Source organism: Urocitellus parryii, chromosome 2 (assembly GCF_045843805.1).
Source record: "Urocitellus parryii isolate mUroPar1 chromosome 2, mUroPar1.hap1, whole genome shotgun sequence".
Taxonomy (NCBI): domain Eukaryota; kingdom Metazoa; phylum Chordata; class Mammalia; order Rodentia; family Sciuridae; genus Urocitellus; species Urocitellus parryii.
The window spans coordinates 47,068,317-47,085,460 of NC_135532.1; the positions used below are offsets into that span (position 1 = coordinate 47,068,317).

The following is a 17,144-nucleotide window of genomic DNA, read 5'->3' on the forward strand; positions in this document are numbered from 1 at the left end:
CTCCCTTGGGTGCTTTCGGATTGAAAAGATTGTTCTTGGTCTGCGAAGCCGACTAGGAAGAAAGGTTGGGCCACAGACTGATGGACACACACGCCCGGGAAGAAAACAAAGTTTTCCTCGGTCACCTCTCTAGGACCAAAACAACTTCCGGTGAGTAGGGACTCGGCGAGTACTCAGCGAAAAGATCGCGAGAATCCACGCGCCATCCGGGACTCTGCTCCCGGAAAAACACTCGCAGTCACGAATGACGTCACGGCTCACGAGAGGTTGGGCTTCTGCGGTAACCATGATGAGAACTTCAGTGAAAAATGTCAGTGCAGTTTGTGTTATTAACAGACAGGCATACGCTCCAATCGCCAAGAGTTCATGAGGGATTACAGTGCGTTACAAAAGTGCTTCTGAAAGACTATTCCGGAAGGCTCTCTTAGAGTGCTGGCGGGGTTTGGGCGAACATGGAGGAAGAAAGGGCAAATGAGTGTGCTGGCGGCTTCCGTAACCATGGCTTCCAGGGAGAGGGGAGGGACTGTCAGAGCCTGTCACGGGACCCCAAACACGGCGGCGACAACCGGTCCTCCACTTTCCCAGCTGGCTCTGCGCCTGCTGGTCGCCTCCCCTCCCCCAGCCGCACGCTGCGTGCCTGCTCGTTGGCTAGTTAGGACGGAAGCTCGGTTGGTGTTTCTCCAGAAGTTTCCCCCGTGGGCGGCGGCGGTCCTGGTAACTGCGGTAGTACCAGCTCCCCCGGTAGCGACAGTGGCTGTTAGGGATGGCGGCGGCCGCAGCAGAACCTGCAACAGCTCAGCGGTGCGTGTTTTCCTTTCCTTTTGTTGTTTATTTTAAACGCCCCCCCTTTGGTTAGCGAGCTCTGCTGAAGTCGTTGTTTTCCCGGCAGGTTTTTCCAGTGCTTTTCAGATGCTTTGATCGAAGAGGATCCCCAGGCGGCGTTAGAGGTGAGAGACCATTTCTTTCTCCTCCACTCTGTTCTGGCTTAACCCCGCCTCTTCCCAGCATTGCCTTTTCGGGACGGAGGCTACAGTTTTTACTGTGTCTCCACCTCAGTATTGAGATCCTCAGTTTCTTTTCTCAGCCCCACACGGACCCTTTTGGGCCAGACCCCTGCTCTTACTCTTCTTCTCTCCCGGACTCCTGCATCCTGCATCCCCGCAGTTCCTGAGAAAAAACACCTTCTCTGATTTATTTCGTGGGGTCATAGTTGGTTTCAAAGAAGCTTCTTTTCTTTTTTTAAATGGTATTTCTGCCTATAGGAAAAAGTGAAATTTGGGCTTGATGATATTATTTCATTTGACTGTCATCCTTGCCATTCTTACATAACAGGCTCAGTGTTAAGCGTCTGTATGAACTCAGTATAGTAGAACAAAAGCCTTTTCCCATATGTCCCTAAAACTTTCCAGATGTCCTGTAAGGCTCAGTATTAATTCGTTTGTTGATAAATATTTTTTTCGAGTTGCAGTGTACAAGGAGTGATTGTTGTGGGTCAGTTCTCTTTATGTACTGGACTAAGTTAGCACTTTGTGTTTTTGCGCTCTGGAAGACCATGAAGTTGTAAAGGAATGTAAAAGTGTTAAGAGTTCAATAAAAACAATTAAATAGAGCCTAAGCTACAACCATGTTAGCCAGGAGTTTCTTGCTTTCAAGTTATAAGTTAGGTTAGCAATACCAGGCAAGAGGACCTTTTTCTTTCCTAGTATGACTTCTAAAAGAATTTTGCTGCACTGTACTTTTGGTCTACTGCTAGAGAACATTCATTCTCAAAAGTGTGGTCTTCAGATCAACTGCAGTATCATCTTGTTAGAAATGCATATTCTTGGGACCCACCACAGACCTGAAATCAGAAACTTTTGAGTAAAAGGAGGGTGATCATGAAATAAATCCAGCTATATTAGGAGGAAATGTTATTTCTTAACCTTGAGATGCCCTCACAAAGTCGAACGGGTAAATGTAAATTATTAAATAATTGGTAACTATAAGTAGGTCCAGAACATTGATGCTGAATATTAGTCTGTTTCCCCAAGGGCTACTTTAGCAGGCCATTTTGGGGTTCAGGTCACTTGCTATCATATTGGTTAAAATCTGTATATTTGGTCAGGAGCTGTACTTAATGGTAGAGCATTTGCCTAGCATATATGAGACCCTGGGCTCACTCCCCAGCCCCCTTCCCTGCTCCACAAAAAAAAAAATGAGTATTTTTTACCCAAGACCATCCAATCAGGAATAAGGAAGAAAGGGGCTGTGTAGTGTAAATTGTTTCACATTTTTCTTTCAGTCACCAAACAGCATTTATTAGTGCTGAATGTTCTCCTGGGGGCCAAGACTCTAAAGAAGAAAAGACTACCATGAGGGATTTTACAGTCTTGTGGACAGACAAGTCATCAGATTATTAAAATATAAGATAACTATTGTAATGGGCTTTTGTATGAAGTACAATGAGAGCATAGCAGGATAGAGACTGACTAGTGGGGTTTAAAAAAACAGAGAGGACCAGGGCTGTAGCTCAGTGGTAGAGTGCTTGCCTAGCACATGTGAAGCACTAGGTTGGATCCTCAGCACCATAAATAAATAAATAAATAGATAGATTGAATAAAACATGGAGAGAGGATGGACAGTGGGTATGGGGGGGGCAGTTAGGTAAGGGGAAGAACTTCTGATGTCCTCTAGCTCAGTAGGGTAACTGGTTTACAAACAGTTAATTGTATATTTCAGAATAGCTAGTAGAGAGGATTTTGAATTTATCCAATATAAAGAAATGGCATATATCTGAGGTGATAATAACAGTTACCCTGATCTAATCATTATGTATTGTATACATTTATTGAAATGTCATATCTTACTCCATAAATATACAGTTGTTCTGTCAATTAAGTAAAAACACATACACAAGTTTGTACAGAGGAAGTTGCAGTTCAGTAGGCACAGAAAAAAATATGCAAATAGTGTTAGATCATGCAACATAAGGAGGCAAGTCCTTTGGGAGAAAGGCTACACAAATACAGAGGCCAGGCATTTAAGACATTGAGGATTTTCAGTTTTACCATAATCATGCAGATCTCTGAAGAATTCTGAAAGAAATGAAATTACCTGAATTATACCTGCTCTAAAAGCAAAGTAGATAATAGATTGGAGGAGGCACAGGGATTAGTGGATAACAGAAATATAGTGAGAAGTTGTAAGAGGTGAATGTTGAAATCTAGGGCGGTGATTGAGGGCTTGGAGGGGAATTATTTTATGAAAAATGAACTAGACTTAGTGACAGTTTTAATATAAGTTTGAAGGGATGGTTTAAACTTTGAATATTGTATATGGATTGTTTCTGGAACATTTCAGGTGAAGTCTACAGAGAACTGGCTATATGTGGATGTTGCTCAGGAGCACTGGCTAGGCTCAATATAGACTTGAGTCACCAGCATACATCAAAATATATGTGAAGCTCCGAAACTGGCTAGGTCAGAAAATATGCTAGAGAGAATACTAAATATAAATGAGTTTTAGGGAAACAGCTTTAAAGAGGCTAGCAGAATAGTAGATTGAAAGGCCTAGTCAGTATTGTCAGGGGCCACAAAAAATGATCAATTAATGCATTGAATTTGGTAACCGGTGTTATTTATAACTTTGAGAAGATTAAGGACTATGGAGGCAAATATTTTTATATTCTTTGCCAAAGGAAACAAGGGCAAAACCGAATATAGGAAAGACTGAGAAAAGGTGCAAGGAGAAAAATCAGTAGCTTTCAATAATTGGATACTGGATGCCACATGTAGATCTAGGTTAGTTTTATTGGGGATTTTGTTTTTTTGGTACTGGGGGTTTATCCAAGGGATGCTTTACCACTAAGCTACACTCAGTACTTTTTAAATTTTTGAGACAGGGTCTTCCTAAGTTGCTTTGGGCCTCCCTAAGTTGCTGAGGCTGGCCTTGAATTTGCAGTCCTCCTGCCCTGTGTCACTGGTATTACAGGTGTGTGCCACCATGCTTGGCCCAACTGTAACTTTAATGCCTTAAAAAGAGAGTTTTCCTCTCTCTTGTTCAGACTATATTAGGGTTGATATTTGTGAATTGCTGACCTAATATATAACTTTCTCTCTCCTTGCAGTGCTGGGGGTTGAACTTGGAGCCTTTATCATGAGAGGCAAGTGCTCCACTATTGAGCCACAACTCCAGCCCACTAACTAGTTTTCTGTGGACGTGTTACAGTGTTTAGCATAGATCTTTACTAAATAATAGCCTTTTGTTGCTGTAATTCAAATTTGGCACTGAAGACCTTGTTTTATCTATTTTATTTTCTTAGACCCATTGTAGACAGCAGTGATTGTCAAAAGAACAGAAAGAAAAAAGCCGAACTCTAAAAACGTGCCATAAGTTAGATGTAAAGACCATAAATCATTATTTTAACTTTACTTTTCCTTGTTTTATTTTATGTTGCTTATTCAAAAGATAAATTGTTTTATTCATGATTTTGTAAGTTTTAAAATCTTATAAAATCATGAATAAAACTTTTATAAGTTTTTTTTTTTTTTGAGTGTCAGACTTTAAAGTTTGTACTGTGGTTTTTTGATAACTTTTTTCAGTAACAGTTTAAGTCAGTTGCTTATCTTATTTAACTGAATAACCATAACCAGTTCTCCTTAACCAGAAATTGGATTATGGTTTTAAAGGTTATTTACAGAGGTGCTTTAAAATGCAGAAGCATTTAACTAAATTTTTCTAACTTTTAAAGAAAAGGGATGTGTGTGTGTGTGTGTGTGTGTGTGTGTGTGTGTGTGTGTGTTTTCCAAATCTTCTCTCTCTACCCTAGTGTCTGGCTTATGTCTCTTCTGTAATACTTCTAAAAGTACTTTATTTTTTTTCTAAAAATACTTTTTAAATTAATCCAATCATCAGTATGATCTATAAGTCTTTTGACTGTAATATTTCTGTTTTCTTACTGAGAAGAAGCTAGAAGTTTGAGTTGAAAATGTGGTTTAGTAAATAAATAAGCTATCTGCTACTTTCAAAATTGTTTTAAAGTTTGGTGCTAGAAATTTTGAGAATATTAGAATACATCAATACAGATAGATTCCTGATAGTTTTGGCAACAAGGAGTAAAAACATGTAACTAAGAGGCAGTGTTTTGTGGTTAAAAGAGTCAGGAAGCCCTGGATTTGAATCCTGTCTTTGGCTGTCTGGTCACAAACTAGGAAGTTAGGGAAGGCATTCTCTGCACGTCTGGGAGAGGTGCATTCTAGTTACTGAGGTAGATGAGGAGCTTCATAAAGGTCACTGTGGTTGGAAGGGAAGAGCCCCAGGAGATCTTTTCCTATGTAGTTATTTTTCCAGCTACTATCTATATGTTGTGACTATCAAAGGTGTTAAAAGTTTAATTTCTCTAATCTGGGCTTGAAACAGTGTAATCTTTCAGGGTTTTTTGGCATTTACAGAGAATAGGACAGGGCCAGGTAAGCTTAATTTTGTATTTATTGATTCTGTTAACCTCTCTGAGCTCTAGATTTAACTTCAATGATTTATTTTTAAAATTGGATATCTTCCCATTTTCTAGGCATCTCAAATTCTGTATGATCTTTTGAGTCTTCTCCAAATTTGGAGAAATTCTGTGCTGGTCGAAGTATACAAACTAAATTTTTCAGAATAAATGGGGGATAATTTTTAAGTTTCTACTGTATACCAGAAACTGCTAAGTGCTTTACATAAATGTTACATTACATTGTGTTCTTTGAGCATGGAGTGGGGAAAGGGAAGGAAAGATTGATCAACTTTACAAGGAAAAGCTCCCAACTTGTTTCCCATTCTTTTCTTCAAATAGCTTGTAACAATAGGTTAGTTGGTTAAAAGTTATGTTTTAATTAGAATTCAGTGGCTTTAAAAAACATTTACTAACACTCAACATTTTTATTTGTAGGAGCTGACTAAGGCTTTGGAACAGAAACCAGATGATGCACAGTATTATTGTCAAAGAGCTTATTGTCACATTCTCCTTGGGAATTACTGTGGTAACTTCTCTTATGAAGTGTATTATTGTCTCTTCTCTATCAGTTACTTATAAATTTTGTCTAAAACAAACTGAATCCAAAAAAGTTGAGGAAATTTTTGAGGTTTTTTTTTTTAAATATTTATTTTATAGTTGTAGTTGGACACAATATCTTTATTTCACTCATTTTTTTTTTTTAATGTGGTGCTGAGGATTGAACCCAGTGCCTCACGCGTGCAAGGCAAACGCGCAGCCACTGAGCTGCAACCCCACCCCATCATACAATTTTTAAGTTGGTCTTTCACAACAATCGGTAAAGTAGCCGCAGTTTGACAAACATTATGTTGAGAAACACCTGTTAAGTGTGTCTCTTCGGTGGGTAGAGAATTTGTATGGATTTCAATTATAGTCTTTGGATATACTAAAAAAAATGGTATTATTTCACAGTATTTAAATGAAATGCTCTTTTCCTTTTTTTAATAAAAAAGAATGTATTTATGTATTGTGTAACTTTTTAAAAAATTCTGATTGAGGGTGGGCATTGTGTTGCATGCCTGAATCCCAGGGGCTTGGGAGGCTGAGACAGCCTGGATTGTGAGTTCCAGGCCAGTCTAAGCAAAAGCGAGGTGCTAAGCAACCCAGTGAGACCTTGTCTCTAAATAAAATATAAAATAGGGCTGGGTATATGGCTCAGTGGTCAAGTGTCCCTGAGTTCAGCCCCAGTATCCCTCCCGCCCCCAAACAAAAATTCTGATTGAGAATCCGTAGAGAAGAATGAATATCTTAAGCTACATTTTACATAAATACTATTGATGTGAAAATGGCTTTGTGACACAGAGCTTTATTAATGGAAGAGCTTTAAGAAGGAAGCTAAATATTAGAACAAAAGAAATTTATGAAGGTAATACTTACTTGAATTTTAGCTCAAATAAACTTTCCCAATTTAAGACCATTTGGGACTGAGATGTAACTCAGTGGTAGAAAGCTTGTAAGCAATGTGTGAGGCCTTGGGTTCTATCTCTAGCACTGGGAAAACAACAACAAAACCATCCAACAGATAAAACTCTATGGCCTTTCAGTGTTAAGACTGATTCTAGTGTGTAGTATTTGCTAGATCTGTAAATAACTGACTTTAAAAAAAAACTTTTCTTTTTATATACAGATGCTGTTGCTGATGTAAAAAGGTCCCTTGAACTCAATCCAAATAATTCCACTGCTATAATGAGAAAAGGGTGTGTAATGAACTGTTCTTCTTGTTGGGATTGGACTGTAGCTAGTAGGTATTTCATTTTTTGAATGAAGTAATTGTAAGCTTTATGTATAGGTATATGGTAAAATGCTGTATTTATACATAATTTTACAGCTGAGAATTGATTCAGTTTTACATATAACAGTTCTAGTACATTAACTAAAGTAGGAGATTTGTATTTGCTGTGTTTAAATTAGTGACGATTGATGTAACTGCAAGTTATAGATGAAACTGATAGATTTCACATTCCCTTTTTGTTTATCATTTGGAATTTATGGTATTTAACTGACTAGAGAACATCCTGTTCCCCAGCCAAGCTGAATGGGCTACAAATGCTAGGAAAAAAAAAATTTTTTTTAATCTATTTTTTTTAGTTGTAGTTGGACACAATACCTTTATTTTTATTTATTTATTTTTATGTGGTGCTGAGGATAGAACCAGGGCCTCGCACGTGCTAGGCAAGCGCTCTACCACTGAGCCATAACCTCAGCCCTTATTTTTATTTTTTAAACCCAGTTTTTTTTCTGTTGATAAATGGGACTTAATATTTAAGAATAAATTTCTTTGTATATTTTGAAATGAGCAATTTTGTACAATTAAAATCCTTGTGAAGTGAATTTTAAAATTGAATTTTAATGAGAATTATACTAGACGTTACAGTAATTTAGAAAATCTCTTGGCTCATTAGCATACACTTAAATTCTTTCTCTTTGGTGGTTTGACCCTGGCCTGTATTTCCAGCATCTTGGGAGGCTGAGGCAGGTGGATTACAAGTTCAAGGCCAGTTTCAGTAACTTAGTGAGGCCTTGTCTCAAAATAAAAAGGAGGGGGTGGTCTACGAATGTAGCTTAGTGGTAATGCACACCCGTGTTCAATCTTTGAACACCCTCCCCCCAAAAAAAGAAACCTAACAGTAGAGAATACTAAGAAATTTTTTATTTAGAAAGGGGACTGTTTTCTATGATCTGATACATGTGTTAATTTGCTCTTAATATGTCCATGCAGGATATGTGAATACCATGAAAAAAACTATGCTTCTGCTCTAGAAACTTTTACAGAAGGACAGAAATTAGATAGTAAGTATTAGAGTTATACTCAAACTAATCTATCATTTGTATATCTTAAATACCATAGCTGAATTTTATTAATTTCAATTGTAGAAAGGCAACACCTTTTTTCTTTATTACAGACTTTGAAGGCATTTAAAATGGATTAAATTGGCCTTTCTTTAGCATTTAAATCACAGATAAATCTTACAGTTAAAAGTCAAACTAAATACTGAGTATTCTCTCCATACTGAGTTTGGCTTTATTTTTTTTTTCTAATGGAAAAGTTGTCTTGTTCAAAAGTTTGTTCATTTTTACGTTATTAAGATTGCAAAGATGGGAAATCTGGAAGTGTAAATTTGAGTAAATTCTGAGAGGGTACAGAAGAAATATGGAGCTTTGAGAGTGTTTGAGTTCTTAAACATATCTTTTTGAGAGGAATATGTACATTATCACAGCTTTGTATTCTGTGAACACAAATTGTGAGAGCTGAAAATTTAAAAATCTGTAAAAATATTGAAAGATAACGGGTTGTAAGTAATCTTTTAGAATAATTACAGACTGCCTAATTCTGATTGTACTTACTATATCTTACAATAGAGTATTATCACAAATCTCTAAAGCATTTTATTTTTAATCTAGTGATAGTTTTGCTTCCTGGGAGAGACTTGCCAATGTCTGAAGATTTTTTTAATTATTATTGTGATTGGTAGATGGGGATTGTGCTCATATTGTCTAGTTACTAGAAGTCAGGAGTGCTACTAAACATCCTATAATGCACAGGACAGCACCCCACCATAAAGAATGTCCATGCTGAGGTTGAGAAACTCTCCTCTAAAGTATTATATTTTTTAAAAGATTTACAACTTTAATGTTTGCTTTTCTGCTACATACCTACTCAGAAAAAAGGATTTTGGATCCAGCTGTGCAAGTGAAAAATACAGAATTAGAAAGTGATCTGGGCATAATAGTTGTTCTTAAACTTGCTTATTCCAATTTTGGTACATGAATTATGGCTATTCAATAAGCAAGTCAACATGTCTGCTCTTAGCAAGTTTTTAAAGAGTCTAATTGTCTAATACTTTGATAAAATATTGGAAAACCTAAAGAGACAAGAGTCATCCTCTACATTTCTAAGCTTTGTACCTTTTCCCCCTCCCTTTATATGATGGGAAGCTTGGTTTAATTTATTAATTATTTGAATAATAGGTTATTCCATAGGGTTTTTATTTTATTTATTTTTTGTTATTGTAGATGGACAGAACGTCTTTATTTTATTTGTTTATTTTTATGTGCTGCTAAGGATGGAACCCAGTGCCTCACATTCTAGGCAGGTGCTCTGCCACTGAGCTACAGTCCCAGCCCATCATAGGGTTTTGATACACCTTTCCCTAGAATATAGCATGTGTATTTAAAAATTTTATTAAGGCATATGTAGTTTAATTAAGTTAGGAAATTTTAAGTTTTACTGCTTGTCATTTTTCAGGTCTTGCCTGAAGTTACCTTGAATTCGTAGAGTACTTTTAATATTTTTATTTATATATATATATAATTAAATTGTCAATGGACCTTTATTTTGTTTATGAATTTATTTATATGTGGTGCTGAGAATCGAACCCAGTACCTCACACATGCTAGGCAAGCGCTCTACCACTGAGCCACATCCCCAGCCTTTTTAGTAGGGACTATGACTATTTAGATTTCAGTGTTCTGGGTCTCAAGAATAATTTGCTTTTATGTATACATTCACATTGTTACTTTTATATAGTTTGCTGTGTATATAGTCTCTTGGTTGCCATGTAAGTTTTGGAGACATAACAGAACTTCACAAAGTATAAGTAGGAAAGGCATGACAACAAGTAAAATCCCTAAGAGAGAGTAGACAGAATAGATGCCTGCATTGAAGAGCAGGCTGGGGCTAGAAGAGGCTTTTCAACCTCATCCCAGTTGCTGGTTACTAGGTCTCCACCCCACCGTGTTTGATGGCATATTGGGAATCTGATTCGGGTCTGATTTTGTCGGGTGAGAGGATGTTTCTTTAAGAGAAGGGAGGTGGGACAAAATGTCGATTATAAATACCTGAGAAACGAATGAGTTCAGCTGTAGTTAAAACTAATCTAGCATACAAAGCAGAATTTTCCAGGTGAATAACTGAATGTATTGGTAAGTTTATAGTAAAAATATTAGGATTGCGGTGCTCTGCAACATACGGTAGGTATATTTGTCTTTTTTCATTGCTGAATCCCTAGTGCCTAGAACATTGCCTGAGACATGGTAGATATTCCCTACGTATTTGTTAAATGAATATGTTATATTGTACAGATGCGTGATGTTATAGTTAGTTTTTTCTTTGTAGGTGCAGGTGCTAGTTTCATTGCCTGGATTAAAAGGTGTCAAGAAGCTCTGAATGGTAAGTGTGTTATGTAGGCTTCCCATAGTCTTTCAATTCAAAATAGTAGTAAATATTTCAAATGTTTTGGTTTGAACAAATATTATTTTTCATCTCTATAAGTAGTACATAGTCCCTTAGATATTGATTTCTAATGATATGTTGATGTTTGCTTACTTTCTTTTATTGAAAGGGAGATTTGAATGAATTTCTGTGCAATATATCATGATATTACTAAGAAATGACTTAAGGAGGGCTGGGGTTGTAGCTCAGTGGTCGAGTGCGTGCCTAGCATGTAAAATTGGAATAGTACTCCTTAGAAATAAGGAGTCTAACATGACTCCAGGATGCAAAATTAAACCAGTTTTTTATTTGAAAGATACAGAGAATTGGCATTCTTTGTATATTTGTGCTACAGAAATTATGTAACTGCCTACAGATGCACTGTTGTCTGAGAATGTTTCCATTTTTATGTTTTATAGGGTCAGAATCTGAGGTGGTAAGTCCATAGTTTTCATTCTTCATTTTTTTACTTCATTAATTTTCATGTATCAAAAATAATTTGAGATAGCAATTGGGATGAGCTCTCTCAGTTAAAAATTTAAGCACTTTGATTTAAATACTAGTTCTTGTAGCAATTGAAATAAAATCATTTTTATGAAATAATTATAAAGGTTTATAGTCATGAAAGTTATTTGGCTGTTTTAATGAATTTAGTGTGTAGATTAAGTTAATTTAGTATGATGATGATGATTTCCTGCCTTTATTATTAAAAAGGCATCACATTTATTTAGTTTTAAACAATTGGATTCACTTGTAGGACTTGTTATGGTTGGCTTAAAACACACGGGGTAAGTAAAATTGGAAATGCTTATATTTATCTTATTCATTGTTAATGTTTGTCATTGGTTTGGACATGAAACTTCAGGTCTTTTCAGTCATTAAAAATTATGGCAGAGTTAAGAGATTTTTATTTTTTAATCAGTTTAAGCTTATATGTAATATATTTAAATCATGGCTAATGCTTTTTTAGTAGTAGTGATTTACATATTTAGTCAAGAAAGAAAATTACAAGGAGTCAGGAGATTTGAGTGTAGTCTTTTTTTTAAAGACAAGGTCTAAGTTTCCTAGGTTGGTTTAGGATTCAGGATCCTTTTAATGATTCTTCTTTTTCACTATTTTGAATAGCTGGAATCATAGGCATGCTTCATTATATCTGGCTCCTAATACTTTTTATGGGCAATTACTTAACATTTTGAGTTACTTTGTACATTCTCAAAGATTTATTTACATCTCAATCTTTCAAAATTACATTGTGACATTAAGAAAGTCACTTGTTCCCTGAGATTTCTTCATGTGTAAACTGGAGCTGAAAGAACTATTCTACATCACACAGGTTATTGTGAGCTTCGGGCAAAATATGTGTATGCATAGTAACAAGGGCTTTGAATATCTGCAAATGTGAGTGCTATCTATCCCTATACATCCATGCTTGCCCATATTCCTAGGTGTGATAGGTAGGGAATGAATTGGAAGAGGTCTTTAAAAGTCTACTTTCTATTTTATTGCTAGTAATTTAATTCAGGTTTTATAATTTAAGATTGAGGCTAGGGCTACAAACAGCAGAATGGCATTTGAATTAAAAAAAAAGGTGAGGGGGCTGTGATTATGGCTCAGTGGTAGAGTGCTCGCCTAGCACGTGGGAGGCCCTGGGTTCAATCCTTAGCACCACATAAAAATAAATAAATAGATAAAAGGTATAGTGTCCAACTTCAACTAAAAAAATTAAAAAACAAAACAGAAGAAGAAGAAAAACATTTAGTCCAGAGTTAAGTTATGTAGGCTTAGCACATTTTATTACTGCCATGGTTCAGTCTGTTTTTTTTCCTGGTATCCGGGTGAACTGGAATAATCTATTTTGGTTAGTTTCTCTACTTAATATGATCTAGATGCACATTGTTTCTCAGTCCTTTATACTGAAGAGTAATTCTGAGTTAGATTCAGACCTCTAAAAGTAGTTTTTATTTATTTCCATGATCCCAAACCTCCTCTCTTCCCTTTTTGGTTTTGGGTCAGTTTAGAGGCTACCTAAGACCCAGGACAAGTCTTTAGATTTAGTTTTAATAGGTGCAGGCATAGTTTAGGAAAGTAGGTGTTGGACAAGAGTCACTTTGTTTCTTGATGATATGTCTGTTGGAGAAAGGTCACAAAATGGAGTTTGAGGTTATTTGGAAATCTCCATGGAAATGGTTCCTTTATAGGTTTTCAGAGCAGTCTTTACATTGTTTAAACTGGAATGTTATACTGTTTCTTTAAAATGGTTTTTAAAATGTTGCTAGGAGTTATTTCATCTTAGGACTGGACATTTTGGATAAATAAACTTTCCATTCATACCTTTAGAAAAGTTTTCTGTTATTAAAATGTTTCAAGAAAAATATTTTTAAAAATTTAAATTAATGAAATTATAAAAATGGCAACATGTTTTTTTTTGTGAAGACTAGTATCATTTAATAATGCATACACTATGTTTTATCTTTGAAGAAAATTTTCATGTAGTTATTCCATATCAAAAAAAACTAGAGCACTGAGTTAATTTAATAGTATGTGTATTTTAATATTCAATTGCTAAATTAACTTAAAAATCTTTTTCTTTCAACTTGACAAAACTAGTCTGTATCCCAGCGGACTCAGTCAAAAATCAAGTAAGTGTTTCTTTTCATAAAACAGTGCATGATAAATATGCTTAAAGGGGGAGGGGAGCCCATATTTTAATAAGTGATTCCTTACAGTGTGGTTTTAAGTTTCTTAATTTTTCTTTTTAAAATAGTGTTATAGCCTTATAAAAAACTTAATTTTTTAAGACTGTTTACTGGTTAGTATTAATGTTCTACTTAAGTAAATTTAAATCATTTAAATCATTTCTCTGTTGCCATAGTATGTCACCTTTCCACCCATAAAGGAGAACATCTTTCAGTTAAATTTGTTTTATGACATAATAAGCTCATATTAGGGTTAACGGACTTGTAATTGACCTCTATCTTATATTTGAAATAAAATTTTCATAGGAACCTTCTACATGAGCTAAAAGTTAATATTGCTGAAGATAGCAATTATAATAATGAGTAAACACTACTAAGTCTTTGATTTTGGTTTTCGTTATTCATGAGCCATGTGTACAACTTGCATTCTTAGGACTGTAACAGAATCACAAGGCATTGATCTGGAGTTTTGCATCCTCACTGAATTTCAGAGACAGACTATGACACTCTCAAAGTTTTTTTCTTTAATCTAGGTGCTTTTTGACATAATTACCTAAAATGACTTAAAAATGTTACAACAAAACAATTTATTCATGTTCTTTTTGGGGAAATGAAGTGACTCCAATTACTTTGTAAACAGGGAACTTTGACTTGCCTGGTGACCATAGTGAGGATAAGAACACATAAACATCAAATGACAATTATGGAATTTGGAGCATAAAATAATTCAGCATTTGATTTAATAAGTATATTGTATAGTAAGTAGGCATATGTTTGTTCCTGAGAATATAATAGTATCAGGGTAAATAGCTCTCCCTTCAGGGAGATTATAGTCTCATTTGAAAGTGAGGATTACTACATTTTTAGAGCTTTCATTATGAAAGGTACACATAATGATAATCCCTGGACACATTGGTCTTCTTCCTGAATACCGTAAGATTTGAAGGGGAAGGAATTGTTATTTGTACCTGGCAAATGGGTAAAGTTTAAATAACTGTAGCTTGAGCTCATTTGCCTCTGTTTCTGTGCTGAGGTCTGTTTACTCCCAGCTTCAGTGAAGAGCTTGTAGTATTGACTCAGGTTGACCAGATCCACCTCAGCACTGCTGCCACTGAGCTTTCTGTGTACTCATCTGTAAAATAGGAATAGAAGTGTTTAATTCACCTTAGCATTCGGTGGAAATGAGAGTATAAAACTGTTGATAATGTATAATTAGTGGCTGTTTAGAATGATTTTTATCTTTTTTTGTTTTGGTACCTGAATTCAGGGGAACTCAACCACTGAATCACATCCCTAGCCCTATTTTGTATTTTATTTAGAGACGGTACCTTGCCATTGCTGAGGCTGGCTTTGAACTCACTATCCTTCTCTCTCAGCCTCCTGAGCTGTGGGGATTACAGGGGTGCGCCGGGTACCTGGCTTATTTTTATCTTCTTTTTTGAATATATAATTTTTTTAGTTGTAGATGTGCACAGTATCTTTGTTTGTTTATTTTTATGTGGTGCTGAGGATCGAACCCAGTGCCTCACATGTGCTAGGGAAGTGTTCTACCACTGAGACACAACCTCAGCCCTAATTTTTGTCTTTAATATTAGCTTAAGTGCAACTATATTAGAAAATATATTTTCTAATATAGCTATATTTTAATTTCTAATATATTATATTTTAAGTCCACTGGAAAGATGTGAGCATCACCTACCTTACTGTTTTCTCTTAATTAGTACAGATAATAGAAGATTAGTTACATATAATTGCTTCTGTGAATTAATAGCTGTTTTGCTGTTTTGTTCCTTAGGGTGGAGTTTTTTATCAAACCTTTTTTTTTTTGATAAACAATTTTTTAAAGTTTCTTTCCTTTTTAATAGGTATGATTGGTATCAAACAGAATCTCAAGTAATCATTACACTTATGATCAAGAATGTTCAGAAGAATGACGTAAATGTGGAATTTTCAGAAAAAGAGGTAATCTTTAAGCCATATTTTATATGGCGATTACATACTATTATTTGCCAACTTAGTATATTGCAGAATAATCTATAGCAATTTATCAACTATATGCCATTTCTTCTTGAGATAACATGGAAGAGGCTGAATAAAATCTGAAGCATTGTTTTTTAGTTTGAGTTAAAAAATTTGAGATAAGAGCTAAATATATTTTTTTCTTTAGATTAAGGGTATAAAGCAGGAGCTGAGATTGTGGCTTAGCAGTAGAGCGCTTGCCTAGCACATGGCAATGTACTGGGTTTGATCCTCAGCACCACATAAAAATGAAATAAATGTTATTAAAAAAAACTTACGTTATAAAAAGAGTATAAAGCAGAACTTGGTTAACAATTAATAAGATATGTGATTTGGTTATACTTACATGGTGAACTTTATGAAAAAGGTCTAGTTATTAGCTGTGTGGTTTTGGAATTTACTAATTATATTTAATGAGTATGACTTTAGAACTTGGTTTCTAAGCATTAAGTAGAGAACCTTATGATAGATATTAAGAAAGGTGGTTAGAATTTAATATTTTGTGCAAGAATGATTTCTTTTTGTTACTATATCATTTGCATTTGTGTGTTGTGTTTTCTTGAGATTTAAATGTTATGTGTGATTAAATATGATAAATACTTCAAATGTTGTTTTCTGTTCTTTAAATATTTGAGAATTTACATGAAGAATACTACTGAAAGATTATTTTGAAATTCTTAAATCTGACACACTATGCAAAATGTTTAATCTGCAACATTGTCAGAGTTCTGTATTCATTTAAAATCTTTGTAGCCTTTATTATGTAAATTTACAAAATGTGTTGCTAATTTGTGTTCAATAGTTGTCTGCTTTGGTGAAACTTCCTTCTGGAGAAGATTACAATTTGAAACTGAGATTGCTTCATCCTATAATACCAGAACAGAGTACGTTTAAAGTACTTACAACAAAGGTGAGGCCATTGGAAAGGTTTTTCACCTGTAATGTTTTCAAAATATAAACCTACTGGTGAATTAATCACCTATGTGATAATAAACTTGTAAATCCTATTTAAATTAAAAGAGACAGTTGCCAGACATGGTGACACTCCTGTAATCCAGAGACTCAGGAAGCTGAGGCAGAAGGATCACCAGTTCAGGCTAGCCTCAGCAATTTAGCAAGACCCTGTCTCAAAAAAGGGAGGGAGGAGTCGCTCAGGAAATTAAAAACAATGATTGTTTAGTATCACAGTTTTCTTATCCCCAAAATTTGAATAGTGGAATATAAAACTAATAGTTTGTGTGGTGTGTGTGTACTTATAAAGATAGCTATAGGATTTTTCAATGAAGATTTTCAAAGTGGATATAATAAAAATAGCTTATATGATTTGATACTGATATTATCTCTTCTGAAGAACTTGTCAGTTTGGTCTGTTTTAATGTATAAATACTTTTCTTACCCTGCCTTATGCAATTAAAAATAGAAACAGTTATAAAGATAAATCTAATTTTTTGTTTTATTTTTAGTTATGCTGAATTTCAGGTTACTTTACTATGAAGGAGTAATGAATAACAGTTTGAGTATATAATGTTTTAATTCCTTTGTATTTTAAAAAAGTAGAATTAATATTTATAAGATTTAAGCATCATTCAAAAGATGTAGGTAGTAGTGAATTTAGTAGGAGAAATACTGAATTGAAGATTTAAAAAATCTGTCTCTTAGCTTGTCCTGTGAATTTAGTCTAGTCACAATGACTTTGGATTAAGTA

The 17,144-nt window shown here is 35.0% G+C and overlaps 1 protein-coding gene across 1 annotated transcript in view; it reads left to right on the forward strand.

The window, feature by feature from the left end:
* Nucleotides 1-528: 528 nt before the first annotated feature.
* The window catches only part of Sugt1 (SGT1 assembly cochaperone of MIS12 kinetochore complex), a 31,066-nt gene continuing 14,450 nt past the window's right edge, over nt 529-17,144 (forward strand). The window contains exons 1-10 of the mRNA XM_026399577.2: nt 529-801; nt 890-947; nt 5,909-5,999; nt 7,140-7,209; nt 8,232-8,302; nt 10,629-10,682; nt 11,144-11,160; nt 13,332-13,363; nt 15,286-15,382; nt 16,242-16,349. Of these exons, the coding sequence (XP_026255362.1) occupies nt 764-801; nt 890-947; nt 5,909-5,999; nt 7,140-7,209; nt 8,232-8,302; nt 10,629-10,682; nt 11,144-11,160; nt 13,332-13,363; nt 15,286-15,382; nt 16,242-16,349 (636 nt within the window). The 5' untranslated portion in view covers nt 529-763. The remainder of the gene's footprint in view (nt 802-889; nt 948-5,908; nt 6,000-7,139; nt 7,210-8,231; nt 8,303-10,628; nt 10,683-11,143; nt 11,161-13,331; nt 13,364-15,285; nt 15,383-16,241; nt 16,350-17,144) is intronic.